General features: G+C 36.1%; 3 protein-coding genes and 1 long non-coding RNA gene across 4 annotated transcripts; all 4 read left to right on the top strand.

Moving 5' to 3' along the window:
- The first annotated feature begins 298 nt into the window (after nucleotides 1–298).
- Nucleotides 299–3,962, top strand: LOC132643931 (uncharacterized). The gene is made up of 6 exons (XM_060360466.1): nucleotides 299–573; nucleotides 2,091–2,254; nucleotides 2,492–2,765; nucleotides 2,873–3,039; nucleotides 3,760–3,822; nucleotides 3,907–3,962. Exons 1-6 carry the CDS (start codon nucleotides 299–301, stop codon nucleotides 3,960–3,962), a joined length of 999 nt encoding a protein of 332 aa, XP_060216449.1.
- Nucleotides 3,963–4,292: 330 nt separating this feature from the next.
- Nucleotides 4,293–10,464, top strand: LOC132643930 (uncharacterized). The gene is made up of 2 exons (XM_060360465.1): nucleotides 4,293–4,678; nucleotides 10,082–10,464. The coding sequence occupies exons 1-2, from the start codon at nucleotides 4,594–4,596 to the stop codon at nucleotides 10,462–10,464; spliced, it is 468 nt and encodes a 155-aa protein (XP_060216448.1). The 5' UTR covers nucleotides 4,293–4,593.
- Nucleotides 6,516–9,371, top strand: LOC132599639 (uncharacterized). Its single transcript, XR_009566907.1, has 3 exons — nucleotides 6,516–7,029; nucleotides 7,930–7,996; nucleotides 8,921–9,371. It is a non-coding gene; the product is annotated as an uncharacterized LOC132599639 (long non-coding RNA).
- On the top strand, nucleotides 10,463–11,467 carry LOC132599637 (uncharacterized). Its single transcript, XM_060312943.1, has 2 exons — nucleotides 10,463–10,687; nucleotides 10,771–11,467. Exons 1-2 carry the CDS (start codon nucleotides 10,472–10,474, stop codon nucleotides 11,233–11,235), a joined length of 681 nt encoding a protein of 226 aa, XP_060168926.1. The 5' UTR covers nucleotides 10,463–10,471; the 3' UTR covers nucleotides 11,236–11,467.
- The last annotated feature ends 8,565 nt before the right edge of the window (nucleotides 11,468–20,032 follow it).

The raw sequence follows: 20,032 nt of genomic DNA, 5'->3' as shown, positions 1-20,032 counted from the left end.
CAAGTAATTGAAGTAGTATTGAATCTTAATATGTTAATCTTTCCTACCAAAAAAAAAAAAAAAGTAGTATAAAACAGATTACTGAACTAGAAGTGAGAAGTCCCTCAAAGTTGATCAGAAACAGAGATATGGGTGGTAGTATGATATATTCTCCCTGCTTTATATTTTAAAGCTAATATGCACCTTTAACACTTGCATATTTACATCTGATGCAATTTCAATTTGGAGCTACTACATCTACAAGTGTATATGAGTTTGTTCATTTGTTTGGCTTCCTTTTATTCTTTCACAATGAAATATGAAGTTGGCAAATCACCTTATTAAAGATGCTCTAATGCTAGTGGGGTTTGAAGCTATAAAAGAAGATATAGCAGTGTTTAATTGTCTTAAACAATACCTAATGTTCGATTGTATTCTTGTCTTTTCCATTTCAGAAGGGTCAGATGTAAACATGGAAAATACAAATGCATCACCAGCACGTTACTTGTTGAAGATTGAATCCTTTTCGTCGCTCTCAGACAATGGTATTATCAAGTATGAATCAAATGAGTTCAAGTCCGGTGGCTACAGCTGGTACTGCTCGTTGTTAACTTCAAAATATTTTCTAGACTTCTTTCTCATTTTTATTCTCTTTTTTTGTTTTTTTTGCTAGTTTTTTTTTTTTTTTTTTGAGAATTTGATATCTGTTATGCACAATCCTTTAGTTGATAATGAGCTCTCTCAACTCTCGCAACTATGCACTTGCCTTGAAATAATGTAATTAATACAAATCCTTCAATTTAAAAGTGACAGCTAATAAAATTTGACTGATACATCACAGTAGGATCCTAATTCCTATGTAATATATTGCTAGTAATATGTTGCCTCTTTGTCAATTTAGCAAGAAGGGAGAGGACTTTAGAGATGCACCACATTGTAAAATAAATTTTTAAAACTCCAGGAATGTGTTACTCCATATGTAATACATACTTGGTGTATTTAACAAAGAAGCCATTAATTACCTCAATATTGGGAGTAAACATATCTGATCATTAATTGATTCTTATTTGTTATGATGGATATGTGTGTGTGTGTTCAGCTCTAATGACTGGCCTAAGAGGAACAATCTGTAGAATCTGTTTAAATCTGTACATACATTGACCAACTAATGGTAAAGATTTATTTTCTGTAAAACCGTAATTTGTTTAACCTTTCATTTTGTCTATAGCACCTCGAACTAGTATGGATACTGCTCAGGAATCAAATCAATGTTTAAACCTACTAAATTTGACAATATTGTTGTTAGGTCCATACCTATATCCTGTACTCATACTGACTCCATGATGAATACCTATTAACTGATCAGTATGTTCATTTTAGATATGTATACATAGTTTTGAGACAAGTCTGTTGGGCCATGTACCATAGATTTCTAAAGGAATACAAGAAAGGGTAAGTTAATGAGCTATGAAGCTATGTAGACGTGTCAAATGTGCGGGTCAAAATACCTGCAAGGGTGGCTCAGTTGGTTAAGCATGGAGCTTTCATAATGGAGGTCTTAGGTTCGAAACCCCCTGCCTACAACAGCAGGGGATTTGCCTTCTGGGTCGAACTCGTCGCACGGGGCTTGCCTAATGCGGGTTACCTCTCCTGTGTGGTTTGCGAGCTATTGCACAGGAGTTAGGTTTATCATGTGCTCGCTAGAAGGGTAGCGGCTGTGGGTTTCCATGTCATAAAAAAAAATGTACGGGTCAAAATGGACTGAGTTAATAAACGAGTGGGCCAAAATGAGCTGTGCTAACAACTTGGGCAGGTCATATTTTTATGGGCTATTTTAGATATGGATTGGACAAGCAATCTCTGTTGAAACTGACTTTACTTTCCTCCCGTCTTGTGCTTTTTTCTCTTATTTGGGTTTTCGGTAAGAGGTCTAGAAAGCTGGATGCATTGCTCATTGAGTAGAATTCTTAATTATAATATTCTATAGCATTAAAGATTTTGGTACATGATTATTTAAAATTATTTCATTGGCTGTAGACTTGTTTTGATACCCTTTTTTTTTAAAAAAAAATTGTTCAAAATTTCCTGAACTGTTCATGAACATGGGATAGGAAAATGATCATTCATCCTGATGGAAATGAAGATGGACAAGGCCATATATCTGCATACTTGGCCATCGTTGCGACAACCTCCCTTCAAGCTGATTGGGAGGTGAATGCCTCATTTAGCTTCTTGATATTTGATCAGATTCACGACAACTATAATCTATTGAGAGGTATAGTTTTCTTTTCCTCTTGATTTAACATGTCTTGTTTTCCATGTTACAAGTCCCAATTTCGGCGGACGGTTACTTGTACACTTTCATGACCTGATTCTCTAGAAGTTCTTTTTTATTTTCAGTGTATAGAAGCAAGCTAATTTCATATATAAATAGAAACTTTCGATTTAAGTAGGCAGTAAATTTATACTACGTCAGATACACTTGCTAGGACTATATTTATTTTTGATGCAGGGATGGAGCGGCGTTTCCGCAATATCCAGACTGAATGGGGTTTCTCGAAATGTATATCTCATGCAACATTCAAAGATCCCTCTAATGGTTACCTTGTTAGTGACAAATGTATCTTTGGAGTAGATGTATATGTCATCAAGAACCAGGGAATAGGTGAATGTTTGTCCTCATTGAATGACATTGAGCCTTATAAACACGAATGGAAGATTTCTGAATTCACAAAATTGAAGAATGAAGTGTGTTCTGAAGAGTTTACTGTTGGGGATTGTAAATGGTATATTGATCATGTCTTTTTATCCATCATATATGTTCTTACGCACTTTTCTTCCAGTGTTTTTTCTTTGTAGTGTAAATACAGTTTGGTGTGTTTGGAATATGCAGGAAACTTTCATTATATCCTAAAGGTAATATTGGACAAAATGGCCAGAACATCTCCGTCTTTCTTGAATCAGTTGATGCTGAAAGATTTGACTGCCAAAAAAAGGTGAAGGCAAAATTTAGCATTTCCATCAAAGACAGGATTAGTGGTAAACATCACAAGAAGAGTGGTACATTCTCTTATTCCTTTTTCTCAATGAATAGTATGATTTCTCATTCCCTAATTACCTGCAGAAGTTGGTCAGGTTTTATCAGGAAGAAAATGTTAAAACTTCTGATTGCCTTCATTTGAAATAATTTTGCGCAACTTGAATTCTCCTTATTAGAAGAAATTACATATTTGAGTAAATAGGTGTTTCATGTGAGATGGTTATTTGTATTTCACGTATCTTAGCAATATTATAATAAGGTGGAATAGCTTGGGAGGCCCTTTTACTTGTTTGAATTTGTCATCCCGGTGTTTGTATTTACGAAGTTTCATCCAAACCCATGAATATGCTTAAAACATGAATTTTAAACCCCTCTGACCGTGTGTGTTCCTCACTTGCTTTCATTTGAAGGACACGTGATCCAGATCAGATAAAATTGTGCCATGTCATCATTTATTTTATAAGAAATTAGCTTTTATGAAAAAATCAAATTTATCCCTTTTAAAAAAAAAAGAAATCTCAAATCTTTCTCTTCTCTCTCCGTCAGCCCATTTCTCCCTCTTCCACTCACCACCTCCACCACACCAGCCCACACCACCCCAATTTGACAGTAGCCCAATCCACTTCCATAGTCTTGGTGTCATTCTAAAAAACCTCAACAATTGATCTCGCAGCTGCAAATACATCAAGCAATTGATAGAAGGTCGAGTCTCATTTGATGTATTCTTGTGTTTTGTTCAGGTTTGACATTAGAGAATGTAGAAAAGGGGAAGAGAATGAAGGGATTACGCCGTCATATTGATGGTAGTTTGTGTATAATTCTTTCTTGTGATTAACCAAATCGTGTACGTGATCATCATGAACTAAATCCTCACATTCTACTGTCAGGTAATCGAAATAACACAGAAATCATGGCACTGTTGCTTTTAAGATACATCTTTTGAAAATGACAAAGCGCATGGTGTTTGAGTTTGTACCATATGGACTAGATTGTTAGAATTTGGGAACGGGGCGACTTTTTTTTTATTGTTGGAACACTCGTTTTGTATAGCTCACTCTTGAAAATGCCACATCAGCTCGGTCAATTGTCAGAGGGGCTTAAAATACCTGTTTTGAACATGTTCAGGGGTTTGGATGAAACTTTGTGAAGTACAAACACGGGGATGACAAATCCGGACATGTAAAAGGGCCTCCCAAAATGTTGCGCCTGATAATAATTATAAAGAAGTAAACGTTCATGGTGGACATCTCTCAAGGAGTGATACATAGCCATATGCTCCACTGCCCTAGCATGGCTAGATTGGTTTAATAATACCACCTAGTTTTTTGAATTTTTGTCTAATCAGTTTCACTTGGGAAACTACCTGACTAGTATGTGAATAAAAATGATTTTTAGACGTTTATCAAATACACTAATCGTTTGTTATTAAAAGCTGTTCCAAAGCCATGTCAAACAGATCCTCAATTTTGTTGGTTTCTACTTCTTATTTCCTTAAAATAATTTGACATTGTTGTCTTATAGGTGGTGTAAATTGGTTTTCAGCTGCTGGAGACAATTGGGGTTGGCCATCATTTATGCCATTATGTGAACTCAATGATCCTAAAGAGGGCTTCCTTGTTGAAGACTGCTGCATTGTGCAAGCTGATGTTTCTGTAGTTGGTATCGTCAATCGTTTAACTTGATCTCTGGATTGTGATTTAACAAGACTTATTGGGCCGGAATTCTTGAACAATGTTCCTTAATTTTGTTGAAACTTCTATCTGTTTCCTTTGGCTGTACGGAATTCATATCTTGCCATTTAAACTTGATCATTTTACTGGTGCCATTAATTGATTTTTTTCATGCCATGCTAACTTGTTTAAGCTGCATCTGTAGTAAAATATACAAGGCTACCTTGATCACTTGCTGTATTATGCATTTCAGCTATTCTACTGTCACAACCTGAACTTGGGCTGTGACTGACGCATGGGAGGTATATTCCATGCCTTTTCCATAGCCTACGGAAAATTTGGCAGATTATTTGCAGTTGTTGGACCATTTCTTTCATATTATGAAGTAATCTCAACGTTGGGAAAACTTCACTAATAATCAATTTAAGAGCCAAAATTACACGGGAATAGCCCATATTTTGTATTACAAACTAGCGGCCCAACAAATCATGGCCCAGCTATAAAAGAGGCTGAATATAGTCAAATAACGGCTTATTCTCTTTCAGCTCAGAAGGTAACTTCCCTCAATTTCTCCTCCAAATCCCTACGAAGATTTTGTGGAAGATTTTCCATGATTTTCTCCAATACAATTGTATATGGCAGTAAAATCGTGATTTCAGGTTCTTCGATTTCTCCTTCCAATTCTGCGATTGAATATCTCCTTCAAATCTGCATGTAGATTTTGCTTTACTTTTTCCTTGATTATTAGTGATTTTCAAAGATTCTTCGATTAAAAGTAAGAGAAAACATTGATTTCAATTCAATTTTATGCGATGGAAGTTTATCCTATATATATTCAGCATAGTGGTGAATGGAATTTTGAAAATAAATTTGTCAATTTCGTTGGGGATTGTGTTGTTATCGAATCTTGTTTCAATTTTGAGAACTTAGTGTTAGCAATTTCAAAATAGATCGAGGTTGATTCTGAATTGAATATCATACAGATCAAGTTCATTCCGAAGGATGGTTTACCGCCTATGCTAATTCACAATGACACTAGTGTACAGGCGTTTTTTGAATTGAAGAAAAAAATTCAAAATTCGCTGCCTATCCATTGTGTATAACAGTGAAGAAGGTGTCAATTGGTGTTGGTTGTTCGGATAGTAATTTTGCTACTACAGATTCAGTGGACTTAGGTAGAGGTGGACTTAAACAAGAGATTGCTGATGCATATACAATAAATATGATTGAGTTTCAGAATGATGAAATTGATTCTGAGAATGATGAAGGAATTAGTGAAACTGAAAACAATGATTGTGGTATAATAGAAAACGTTTTACAAAAATATGTTGCGGATCCATGAGTTTCAGAATGATGAAATTGATTATGAGAATGATGAAGGAATTAGTGAAACTGAAAACAATGATTGTGGTATAATAGAAAACGTTTTACAAAAATATGTTGCGGAGGATCAAAGTTACATAAACAAGGAAACACTTGCTAGTGTAATGAAAAACTATGTCCTGCGCAAGAAGTTCCACTTTAATGTGAAGAGATCAAGTGCAACAAGGTATGGTATAAAATTGTATATTCTGTTATATATTTGTATATATGAATAGTACGTATGTTGATAGAGTAATTCGTGTACTGTATGTATGTGCTTTGTGGATATGTTTATGGATATTTGTGTATAAATTTGTATTAAGAAGTTTCAATTATTTACTACTAGGTATCACCTCTCTTGTGTGGATGACAACTGTGATTGGAGTTTCAAATCTTCTGCTGTGTACATGGGAAAAATATTCTGTTAGAACCCGTATTTTTGTACAGTGGAATAATCCGGATTTATTTATGATAAGTTAAGGACAAAATTATTTTGGGATACAAAGTCGGGATTCTTGACCTTCGAATTTATTTTGAGATATAAGTTGTGCATGAATTTATTGGTATGGAACAATTAGGAAAATTTGGGACCAAAGGTGATAAAATTTGAAGTGGAAAGTCATCCACAAATTCCATGTGGTGCCCACACAACTTTGTGTCATCTTCTAAGTGGAACAACTCATTATGTGGGCCAAGGCACCCTTGACTAAGTCTTGCATTGTTAAAAAGATGACCACTTCATTTCACTTCACTCCAACTCTTAAAAAAAAGAAGGAATTGAAGAGCACCACAATAAGGGGGCTCTCGGCCAGCCCAAGGAAAAATCCACCCCCATTTCTTGCTCTTCCAAAATTATTTCCTTGGTACAAACCCACTATTTTGAGGTCCCTAAGTAGCGTGGGAGTGTCGTTGGAGCGATCAACCCATTATTTTTCATCCATTGGAAACCCTAGCATTTTGTGGAATTGAAGAGGATAGGTGAGAGTTGATCTTTCTTTTGTGTTATAAAGGTTGTTTGTATCTTGTAGTATGTTATAATGGAGGAAAATCATGAAATATGAAATGTTGGAGGTGAGTTGTGTATGTGGAGCTTGAGCCGTGTAAATGGGTGTTGTTGTGTTGTGATTGAAATTATGAATTAATGCCTAGTTAGTTGATTATGATCATTGTAAGGTGAAGAACAATTGAGAATCATCCATATATGTATATGTGTAGTGTTAGCCGAAAATGGGTCACCTTATGTGCCAAGAATTGAATTAGTATCGCTTATTGTTTAGCCGTCGTCGCCATGAATTCTATGTTGGAAATGAAAGTTTATTGACTCAAATTGATGTTGTAAATATTGCGGACTGATTTGGAAGTTGTTGTACATTTAATGTAAATTGTGTATTGATGAAAATAGCATTGTTAGAATGTAAATTGTAGATACGAACCATGATTTGGAAATGAAGAAAAAGTTAGGGGGGCTGTCTCGGTTAGGGGCTGTTTCGAGTAGCTTGGGAAAATTTATGGATTGTTGGAAAAATTGTATAAATTGCTTAGAATGTCTTGAAATGTTTTTGGTATGGGTTCGGGTTAGTATGTGAGCGTATAAGCGTCGATTTTGGCTTGAAGGTAAGTCGTCGAATTGAATTTATGAAAGTTGATGAATGATGGAAAAGAGAGCTATTATTGTTGTATTACCTTTCGGATTGATTATTAATGTTGTTAGGTTGGTTGTTGTTGTTGTTGTTGATTGATACGGCCGAGTTAAGTTCTCGGGGTAGCCTATTTACAGGGGAAATGCTGCCCAAATTTCTGTAGAATTAAGGGCGAAATTGGAATTTAATGCCCAAAAAGTCTTTAGCTAATGTTTGGCATTTTATGGCTTGTTTATAGATCGTGGGCAGCCCGAATCATAGGTTGGATTTAGCTTGAGTTTGGATCGTATTGGAGAGCGTTTGAGGTATGTAAAGTAATCTTCCTTCTTCGGCATGCCTTAGTTAAAATAGGCTATGATATAAGCCTCGAGGAAACTCTATTCTCACAATCCGAGCATGTTTATGAATCGCATTTGTTCTTTGGCATCCTTGCCTTGTCATGGCAAAAAATTGATCCTTATGTTCTTGGAATCCATAATTTGTAGAGATTACATAAAAGCTGATTTTTGTTTTAAAGTTCATTCTTTAGCGATTCCAAAACTTCAAACGCCCATAATTTCCTCAGAAAAGCTCGGATTGCTTTGAAATTTTCGTAGGAGTTTGTATGATATAAAATGAGTATGTTTTTCATAGGCGGGCTCAGTTCGGGTCTATACTCGTCCGTGGGTCCCGCGACGCCCTTTTTGAAATTCGACAACTTTGAAACAAAAAGTGATAATTATTATTCCGATTTCGAATATGACTATTTTACTTATCCTTCAGATTTATAATAATGATTTTATGCATATGATTCCTCACTACTCCGCTCGTGCCTACTGTGATATCGTTCACCGGTTCCCGGGCCGGTTCTGTTGTCGTGCGCTTTGTGATACATTCCGGTGTTATGCTGTGATTATGGTTCACCGTGCTCCTCGCTCGAGGGCCGGGTTCCACTTATGTTTGGCGTTATGCTGTGTTGTGATGTGTGACGGGGATTCGGAGATTTGAAACTTTCTGGTGTTATGCTGTGTTGTGGCGCCATCGACAGGCGGGCGACCACATTTTCCTGTGCCCTATGCATAATTTATACTTTGGAAATAAACATTTTGATATTTTTTTTTTGATATGTATTATTTTCTATATATCTGATTCGATTATTGTTCAGATTTATTTCTGTACCTTCTGCTTTGCATACTCAGTACATATTTCGTACTGACCCCCTTCTCCGGGGCTGCGTTTCATGCCCGCAGGTACGGACGCACAGCCTGGTGATCCACCTGTTTAGGACACCCTTTCTGCTATTCGGAGTGCTCCTCTCTTTCCGGAGCTTATACTTTTGGTATATATATTTATTAGTGCATTTGTATATATTCGTTCATGGGTACGGCGGGGCCCTGTCCCGTCATATGATTCTGTCGGTCTGTTTAGAGGTCTGTGGACATGTTTGTGGGTTAGGGTCTTTCTGTATGGATGTATGTACATGTCGTTTGGGCGATCCCATACACCGAGGCGGCCGGTCCGCATATGTTTATATATTGCTTGGTTAGCCCTGTGTGGCTTTTGTTGGTATTTTCTGCGTGCAGGGTATATTGGATAGTCCGTAAAACAAAGGAAACTCTGCCGAAATTTTTCTGGAAATTACCTAAATTTGAAATAAAGCCTTGTCGGCTTCCGCCATATACTAGAATGAGTTGATAGAATTTGAGATAATATTTGATAGATGGGTTCGGGTGCCTAGATCGGGCACTAGTCACGGCCTACGGGGTTGGGTCGTGACATATTCAAAGTGAGGCATTTCAATAATGTTTCTACATGTTCATTTTCTAAAAGATACTTAATGCAACGTCAAGCTACTTCAGTTGTAGTTACTGGTTTTGTTGTGGATAAACTTTCTTATCCGAAAAGAAATTACACTCCAAAAGATATAATAAGTGACATGCAACGAGAGCACGGGGTTAAGTTGAACTATATGAAAGCGTGGAGAGCTAAAGAAAAGGCAATGGAAATAGTAAGAGGGGAACCTAGTGTATCTTATGGGGAGTTGCTATCATACCTCTATATGTTGGAGTACACAAATCCAGGAACGGTTACAAGGTTGCATAAGTCGGATGAGGGACGCTTCCTTTACGCATTTGTTTCCCTGTATTCATCTATTAAGGGTTGGGAATATTATAGGCCAATAATGGTGGTTGATGGGAGCTTTCTTAAAGCAGCATATAGGGGGGCAATATTGACTGCTTGCACATTGGACGCAGCTGGTGAGTACACTGTATCAGGATTCCTTTCTCTTAATGGTAGTTTCAGTTTGTATATACTTGTATAAAACATGTGTATATTTTTCTATACTGTCTGTATACGTGTGTATATTTTTCTATACTGTCTGTATAAGTGTGTATATTTTGTCTAAACAGGGAATATCCTTCCGCTAGCCTATGCACTCGTCGACTCAGAAAATGATGCATCTTGGGGATGGTTCTTCATGCAATTGAAGAATACTTTTGGGGTTCGGGAAGGAATGTGTATTGTTTCGAATAGACATGATAGCATCCATAATGCAACATCAACTGTTTATCCAGAAGTGCCTCATTGTTTCTGCATCTACCATTTGTGGAACAACGTCAAGGATCTATTCAGGAAAAATAAGGAAAAAGCGAGACCGATCTTTTTTGCTTTGGCTAAGGCTTACACCACTGAAAGATTTGAACACTACATGAACGAATTGAATAAAATTGATCAGCGAGTGCAACCTTACTTGTTCAATGTTGGGTATGAACGGTGGTCTAGAGTTCTGTAGAGTGAAAATGACAATTTTCATGACCTCCAATATAGCTGAGTCAATGAGTTCGACAAACAAATTTGCCAGAGAGCTTCTAGTAAGACGCTTGCTAGAGTTTTTGACAAAGTTGATGACACAATGGAGCTACGAAAATAGGAAACATGCAACGAAGTCTACAAAGCTTGGCAAAATGTACAACAAGAAGTTGAAGAAAAATATGATTGCATCACAGAACATGACGGTAAAAACTTGAGTACAATATTTCATTGTATTACTGAATTGCATCCATAATAAATGTCTTCCGTTTTCTTGAAAAAACTGTAGGCAATACCTTCTACGGACCAGTTGTACACTGTGGTTGAAGGCAAAAGGATAAACATAGTGGATCTCGGAGAGGAAACATGCAGTTGTAAGAGATTTCAAATGAATGAATTGCCATGCTCGCACGCTTGGGCAGTTATAAAGCACAATGGAATGGACCCAATCCAATTCTGCTCTTTCTACTACAAGAAGGATTATCCCATGAAAACATGGGAAATTCCTGTGAATCCTATTCCAGATGAGACTACATGGGTTGTCCCTAGAGAGGTCATGAAGAATATGGTCTTACCACCAGAAGGGAAGAGAAGTGCTGGAAGGCCAAAAATCAAGAGATACAAACCGGCTTCGGAGACGGATAATAATAATAATAACAATAAGAAGAGGAGGGCTAAGCTTTCATGTGGGTGGTGTGGACAAGCTGGTCACAATAGGAAAACATGCAAAAATATACCAAAGAACTTAGTTTGAAACACTAGACTTTATGTTTTCGTTTCTTGTCGTTGGAACCATGTTGAGTACTTAAAATTCATAGCAACAGTTGACTCAAAATTCATAGCAACATTTGAGTAGTGCTTTTGAAGCGTGGATAAGCATTTCAAGTTAGACTATGCCACAATATTGAAAATATATTCCACTTTAGCTGCTTATTTTCTTGTTAATTCCTTGAATCTTATTGGTTACATGTGTTTACTCTAGCTGCTCTAACTGCCTATGTATAGTATTTTAACTACCCATGTATAGTATTTGTTGGGATCGAGTGTCAAGTCAAATAAACCTTCATTTTTGTTTCTTTCTAAGTTACTAGGTGTATAATCACCAATATGCAACCTCAAGACTATATAATCTATGTATAACTTTGTATAAATTTTGTATACATCGAAGTATAATAATGTATAACCTTGTATATGTGTGTATAACAATGTATAAACCCGCATATGCAGTTGTATAAACCTGCATATGAAGTTCCTGTGACAAATTCCTGTGTATACAAGTGAAGTATAATAACGTATAACCCTATATATGTGTGTATAAATAATGTATAAACCTGCATATGCAGTTCCCGTGACAAATTCCTGTGTATACAAGTGAAGTATAATAACGTATAACCCTGTATATGTGTGTATATATATTTAGTATAATAACGTATAACCTTGTATATGTGTGTATAAACAATGTATAAACCTGCATATGCAGTTCCCGTGACAAATTCCTATGTATACAAGTGATGTATAATAATGTATAACCCTGTATATGTGTGTATAAACAATGTATAAACCTGCATATACAGTTCCCGTGACAAATTCATGTGTATACAAGTGATGTATAATAACGTATAACCCTGTATATGTGTGTATAAACAATGTATAAACCTGCATATGAAATTCTCATGACAAATTCCTTACAGTACTATTAGTGACTAAATCATACCAACATGTCAAACAGCCTCTGATTAACAGTAATTCAGTAAGAGAAATCAATTACAAAGCCATGATTCCATAATTGGTCCATGCCTTCAGATTTTTACAAGAGTCAATTACACCAAAAATCCATAACAAACTAACTAGTCAGTAGTTTTATGCTTTTGCGAATAGCAAAAAGGTATTGTGATTCATCAAAAGATGTACTTTAACAAAACCGAAAATAAAAATACTCCTAATAAGTACACTGAAACTACAAATTAACTACGTTTCTCGGCTTTTTTGGCCGCCCCCTCTTCTTCTTCTTGTCGATCCTGCCCTTGACCTCATCATCGCTGACGACACCAAGTTGTTGTTTCTTCAATCCATATTGCCAAACTGGGATCCAATTCTTGCGCGATATGTGTCGATGTCGAAATTCTTTTTGTCTATTTTCTTCCCCATGATGAAATACTCAGCAAAGGCAGCAATAAAAGCGCCACAATCCCTGTAAGCACCAAATTTCCCATAAGCTACTGTAGGTACACAAAATATCGTGACTAAAACGGTATAAAAAAAAACTTACGCATTGAACTGATGTGGCAGATCAGTGACCAAATTGACCAACAACGGGTCAGATAGTGCTTTATCGGCATATGCATCACTTTTGAAATCAATCTCGCTCCTCTTGCCATAGAATCTGGTACTTGTCAATAATTGAGGTATGATGAATGCAAAAGGCAACAGTGCTTTTGTAACAAAGCACACCAGTTAGAGTCATATACATGGATGTACCTATCCTTGAACGTAACCACACCCAAGACCCAGTGACCTGTATCTTTTTTTCCACGCTTGACATGAATCAGAATTAACACATGGTAAACTGTGTCCCATGGTACATTTGCGTCATAGTAAAAGCCTTGAATATACTGAGATATCTCATTAACTTCAGGAATAATAGCAGCATCATGGTTAGCCTTGAGATTCTTTTCATAGAACTCAGCAATCTTGCCACCAAAAAACCAGTCAGTTGTCGTGAACCGCATAGCAACAGTAGGATCATATTTACCCTTTTTTCTCAAATAGTAAAATATGACATCAATGTGCTTAGACCAGAAAATAGAAGTAAAGTAACAACCATTAGTGAATCAACCCAAAGAAACTTTAGAACTTGCTAAACAACAACTAAAATCCACCCTGAACTACCCGCAGCAACAGAAACATTGAAAATTATAAGAAAATCACATACCTCATCAGATAAAAGTTGACAACTGTATGAAATCGTGTGGAACCAATCCGTCTTCCTCACATAAATTGATCCAAAAATAAAAGGCACGGGCAGATTGTTTTTTTCCTCGGGATAAATATCTTTGGCGCTTTAAAATCATGAAAATGAAAAATAATCAACACATATGGATCATTGTAAAAAGAAAAGAAAAATCTTTAAAAAATGAAGCTACCTTTGTGTTGAAATCGTCCCATCATCAACAAACTCAGCAAATGCTCTACCCTCAGGTGAATAGGGATCAAACTTATCAATGTTGTTCACAAAAGGATACTTCTCCTCAAAAATGTACTTGGGCACTGACTTTGATGTGCCACTTATATCAGAACCAAAATCTACCACAAATGGAGAAGAAACACATTTTGCTGGAAACTTTTCCGAGCCAATTCTTCGGGTGTCATGTCTTCTTTATTGGCATGTTGCCTATCAAGCACACTTTGGGACATGTTTAACTTGGCCAAAACTTCATCAGTGAGTTCATTGACATGACCTATGTTTGACTCATTCACAACAGGTGTTTCCGCTGCCCCTAAGACAGAGAAAGGTACATTATAAGTTATATAAATAAAAGATAATTATGTAGTTCAGAAAGTGAGGGAATATATACCAGAAAAACCACCAGTAACTCCCTCGTTTGCCTTACCACCAGTAACTCCCTCATTTTCCTTGACACGTGACTTAGTTTCCTCAGCAGGCATATTTACTTCAGGGACATTCGCGGTAAAGTCATGATCATCGAAATGTTGATACCCGTCGTGGTTAGAGGTGGCAAAATGGGTAAAAAATATGGTTATCCGTCCAACCCAACCCATTTTAGATGGGTCGGATATCCAACCCATTTAAAATGGGTCCAATATGAGTCAACCCATATTATCCACTTAAAATATGGGTAACTTAATGGGTAAAATGGATAAAACTCACAACATATAGGGTGTGTTTGGTATGATGGAAAATGTTTTCCTAGAAAATGATTTCTTGGAAAATAAGTGATATTCCTACTTATTTTCTTGTGTTTGGTTGGATGCGGAAAACATTTCCGGAAAAATATTTTCTAATGTTTGGTTTGATGTTTTCCTAGAAAATGATTTCTTGGAAAATAAGTGATATTCCTACTTATTTTCTTGTGTTTGGTTGGATGCGGAAAACATTTCCGGAAAAATATTTTCTAATGTTTGGTTTGACGGAAATACCAATTTGGCCCCCTAACCACACAAACCTTCATCCCCCAACTCACTACCTCTCGCCTCCTACACCCCAACTCCAATTCCCACCCTGCATTTGAAAAAGATGCTACTTCCACAAAGTGACTATTTTTATAAGATAACCATATATGTGCATACCTTTGCAAGAGACCTTTTTCTAAAACCACAAAAAAAAAAAAAAACTACTTTCCACTTTGAAGACAACCCAAAAAAGTAAATATGTTTGTAAACTAGCCAATTTTTAAAAATGACACAAAATGGCTATTTTTGTAAATTGACCATTTTTGAAAAGTGACATAAAGATGGCTATTTTTGTGAAAAATGTATTTTTTGCAAAATGTCCGAAAATGCAAATTTGCAAAAATAGCAACTTTTTGGTCATTTTTCAAAAATGGCCACATTACAAAAGTAACCATTTTTCTGTCACATTCTTAAAAAACGGCTACCTTACAAAAGTGGCTGCTATCTTAGAAAGGACACATGGAAAAAATGGTTATTTTAATACTTTCACAAAGTGGCTATTTTTATAAGATAACCAAATATGTGTATACCTCTGCAAGTGGTCTTTTTCTAAAACAACAAAAAAAATGACTACTTTGCACTTTGACGACAACCCAAAAAAGTGACTATGTTTGTAAACTAGCCATTTTCTAAAAGTGGCACAAAATGGCTATTTTTTGTAAATTGATCATTTTTTAAAGGTGACATCAAATGACTATTTTTGCAAAAAATATATTCTTGCAAAACAACCGAAAATGCAAATTTGCAAAAATAGCAACTTTTTTGGTCATTATTCAAAAAAACGCCACTTTGCAAAAGTATCCATTTTTGTCACTTTTAGAAAAATGGCTACTTTACATAAGTGGCCACTATCTTAGAAAGGCTACGTTGCAAAAATGATTATTTTAATACCCCCCCCCCCAGCATCCCTACCCCTCTCGAGTTTTCTACTTCATATCATTTATTTTTCTTTTATAAAATTTTTGTAAAAATAAAAAAAATGGTGTGGGATGGGTGGTAGAGTGGGGGCACAATGGGGCGGGTGGGGGTAAGAATGTTTTTTTCATTTTCTATAATTTCTTATAAAAGTAAAACAAGATATATCAAATAGACGAGTTGGGAGGGGGGTGGGTGAGTATTTTCCAGAAAAGGTTTTTGGAGGTCGGAGGTCGTGTCATTGGAATGTTTCGAAGTTTTATTCTTCGACAAATGCTGAGGCGCAACTATGTACTACGGATTGGATTTGTGGACAAGAAGGTAAATTAATCTTCCCCATATTAGTTACATGAAGCCAACATCTTTTAAGTAGCTTGGGATAATATGGATATCCATATTATCCGTTGGGTAACCCATTTTTTATTCGTGTTAAATATGGGTGGGTTGGGTAATTGATCCGTTTTTTGTTAACCCATTTTCAACCCGACTCATATCCGACTCGACCCGCCCGTTTGCCACCCCTAGTCGTGGTCATATGTATCATCATCATCAATACTTTGATGTTTCTAATAAAAATAACACAGAATTGAGGTTACATATTATTTTTTAAAAAACAGAAGGAAATAAAATATGGAAAAAGGGTACCTCAGAAACAGGAACGCCATCCGCCTTTTTCTTTTTTGCCTTGGAATCAAACAAGTTGAATAGTTTTTCAAAGGAAGAAACCACATAATCATCAGGTACCACAACTTTTTTGGTAAGCTAGAGAACAAAAAAAATGACAAAAGCTAAACCAACAAAGCATATGTATACAACAAACTGGAAAAGGCACAAGTTAATACAATACCTCTCCGACGGCAACCCTCAACTCACTAATTTCAGCCTTCAAACTATCAGGGCTTGCAAAACTATTGCATCTCGGACGAGGCTATTGCTTCTGTGGATGAACTGGGGATGCAAAGTTAGAATGATTATTGTCAATGGCAGGCACATCTTCTTCCAATAGAAGATCAAAATTGACATCTTCAGAAAATTCCGCAAGATTCAGCCTTGATATCTCTTCATTGGTAGGGGTAATGTTCCGGTACTCCAACTCCAACAATAAAAAAAATTAAATTGATATAAACACAAATTAAAGTAAGAAAAGATGTAACATATACATGATTATAAATGATTTATACAAAAGAAAATGGAATCTACCTATCTTGTATACATGATTATACATAGTCATATCTCAATTTTTTGTATAAGCCATGTATAAGTTGTGTATACATGTCACAGTCTCATTTCTGACTATGATGTATACATGATTATACATGACATATACAGATCATACATGTCACTTAAATAACAACAGTCTAGCACATTCAGAAATACTTTTCTCAAACCACAATCATAAACATATATCAAATAGCAAACAAGAACTCTACCTGGTAAATACTAGTCATGAGTTTCCCACTAGTTAGGTCCACAAACGTCGGAGCTTCTTTGACTTTCCAGTTAAGGATGCGTTGCACAATATTTCCAACACGAGAAGCTAGAGTTTTGTCAACTGTGGAGCAACACTCATAAAATCATACTTGGAATGCAAATGGCAAACCCCCGAGCCTGTACATCGTCAACTTGGCACGCAGTTTATACCTCATTGTTCTGAACATGTCTTCAAATACTTTTTTGCCCCATGCATACCTTTGATACTGACCACTCTCAACTATATCAAAATATTTTTTTAATATGCTATGCTTATTAGCATCAGAGAAAAGGAAATGGTGGACGAATACTTATATGGCCATTTTGAGCGCATCCTCATATGATTTCCAACCCGTTTTGCTTGAAGCGATCAAGCAAACTCTCCCTCATTACTGATTTTTTTCCATCTCCGGGAAAATACTCTTTCAGTAACCTGTTAACTTTTGGCTCAACATACACAGTGTTATTATCTTCGTAACATTTCAACCCAGTAACCAAAGCAAATTCTATAATGCCGAACCCCAAGGTAGTACCATTGAGTTTAATCCATATCTCCTTTTCACAATCAGGGGCAATTTCCTTCAGTAACAAAGCATATATGAGTTGATTCTGATTGTTGAATGGAGGCAAGTCGAGGAAGTAGCCAAAACAACTATCCCGAAACATTTGTTGCTGTTTTTCAGTCAAGTATTGCTTCAGAATGCTGAGAATCTCTGTGTTTGTATGACAACTAATCCTGGTTTGGATATGTTCAGCAGCTTTTAGATAGTACTCACCAACCTAAACATGGAAAAATAAAATAAGAAATAGTGAGAATTAATCGGAAGAGAGAATGATACACCAAATTTCAGTTTAGATATACATATTTATATTAGTTTATACAAGTCCCCACTAGAACAGAGGGAACTCATTTAAAATAGCACCAAGTTCAGATATACATAGTTATACCAGTTTATACGAGTATAAGTCCTCGACTAGAAAACAGGAAAACCATTCAAAAATAGCTCGAGGGTTCAGATATACATAGTTATACCAGTTTATACAAAGCTAAAATAAGTGAACAAGATAAAGCTGGAACAAAATATGTGAATCCTAGACTCATTACACAAAAGCCAGAATACCTTCTTTTCGGCTAGATCAGGAACCTTCTTCTTTTTCTTTTTACTGTTTGCATTGTCGTTCTCGGCCTTTCTCTTGCCGGCCTTAATAGATTTAACAGTTTGCTTCTCCTGTGAGCGGGTACTTCTAATGCTTCTCTGTTCACGAGGAGCAACAGGGGTCTCAAAATCATCGTCTTCATTATCATTATTACCACGACGATTACTTGAACACATTTTCGCACACACCTACTGAAAAAACATATAAAAGATGAAGATGAGGATCATAAAAAATGAAGATGTACAAAAAAGCTCACAGAAACAATCACCATCTGAAATCAACACAAAAAAGCAACTAAAACAGTGCATGCAAGTAAAGTATACTCCTATTAGCTTAGAAAATCAAAACCAACATACCCTAAATAACACCAAAATTAAACCCTAAACCAAACTAAAAGCACTTTAAAAAGAAAAATCAGATACCTAACTCAAAACCAAATAGAAATTGGCTGTTGAAGACCCTAATAAAAGGGAAGAAGAAGCTTATTCAGTTGTAAAAGACAAATGCTACTGTGAAGGCACACATAAAAGAGAAAACGAAAATGAAGCACAAAATTAGAACAACAATGACGGAAAGAAATTGAGAAGAAGAAGAAAACTTACTTCGTTGGGAGAGATTTTAGCAAGATAGCAGTTGCTTCACTTAGAAGTGAAGAGAAAGGAAGAGTGTTGTTCGTGTGAGGAGAGAGCGCTTCATCTTTTTTGGTTTATTTCATTTTGCCCGAAATTGGGCCATTTCGGGTAAGAAATCCAAATATGGGCCATTTCGGGTAAATAACCCAAAGAGTCACACAATGTTATTTTCCCTTCATAGAAACTAGTGATGTATAAATGTATTAATAAAGACTCAAGTAGAAGTCCAATTGAAATTGGAAGTCACGTAATGTCCAATTGTCCATTATTGAATTCAATTTGGAATTGGACGAAAGTTCATATTGTCTTTAAAGGACGTGTGCTTAGAATGGGATTCTTGTTTTTCAGTAGGAAAATTTTGTGTAGTATTATTTTGGAATTAGACTTCTATCCCAAGAAAATCAATCACCTTAATCAAATAAGGAAAAAGATTTATAGGTAATGCTATATAAAGGGTGGTGTAAAAGTTCCATAGCAATACCATATAGATTTAAGTACCTCAAAGTTGATCAGCAACAGACATGGGTGGTAGAACTGGTATGAGATATTCTCCATACTTTATTTATCAACCTGAACCTTTAACACTTTCAAATATATATATATATATAGTTTACACCGGATGCAACTTCAAATTGTAGCCACTGCATGTGTATATGAATTTGTTCATTTGTTTGGTTTCTTGTTCTTCTTTTACAATGAAAACTGAAGTTGACAAAGCACCTAATTAGAGATACAGTAATGCTACTGGGCTCTAAAAGAACTTGCATCCGTGTAATTTCAATTTGTAGCCACTACATGTATATATGAAATAGGGCTGCCTTGCTCGGCCAATTAAGCTGAAGTTCACGTGGGTTTTCTAGTGAAAATTTGTCAATAACCCCCCCCCCCCCCCCCCAACCAAACAACACCTTATTTTTGTTAGCTAGTTTTTAAAAGAAGTGGTACATTAGGTGTGTTCGGTAGGGAGGAAAACATTTTTCTAATTTTCTTATGTTCGTTTGGTAAAAAATTTTGAAAAACATTTTTCGGAAAATAAGTCTCTAAAAAATGGGAAAAATGATTTTTCTAATCAAAATAGGAAAAATAAGTCCACAAGCGACATTTCACCAACCACCCAACCCCCAACTACTCCCACAACCCATGCATCACCCACCTCCACCCCCAAACCTACCCCCACGCCCAACC

The sequence above is a fragment of the Lycium barbarum genome, chromosome 6 (assembly GCF_019175385.1).
Source record: "Lycium barbarum isolate Lr01 chromosome 6, ASM1917538v2, whole genome shotgun sequence".
NCBI classification, from domain to species: Eukaryota; Viridiplantae; Streptophyta; class Magnoliopsida; order Solanales; family Solanaceae; genus Lycium; species Lycium barbarum.
The sequence above is the reverse complement of the archived record's forward strand: the minus strand, read 5'-3'. Positions and strand labels throughout refer to the sequence as shown.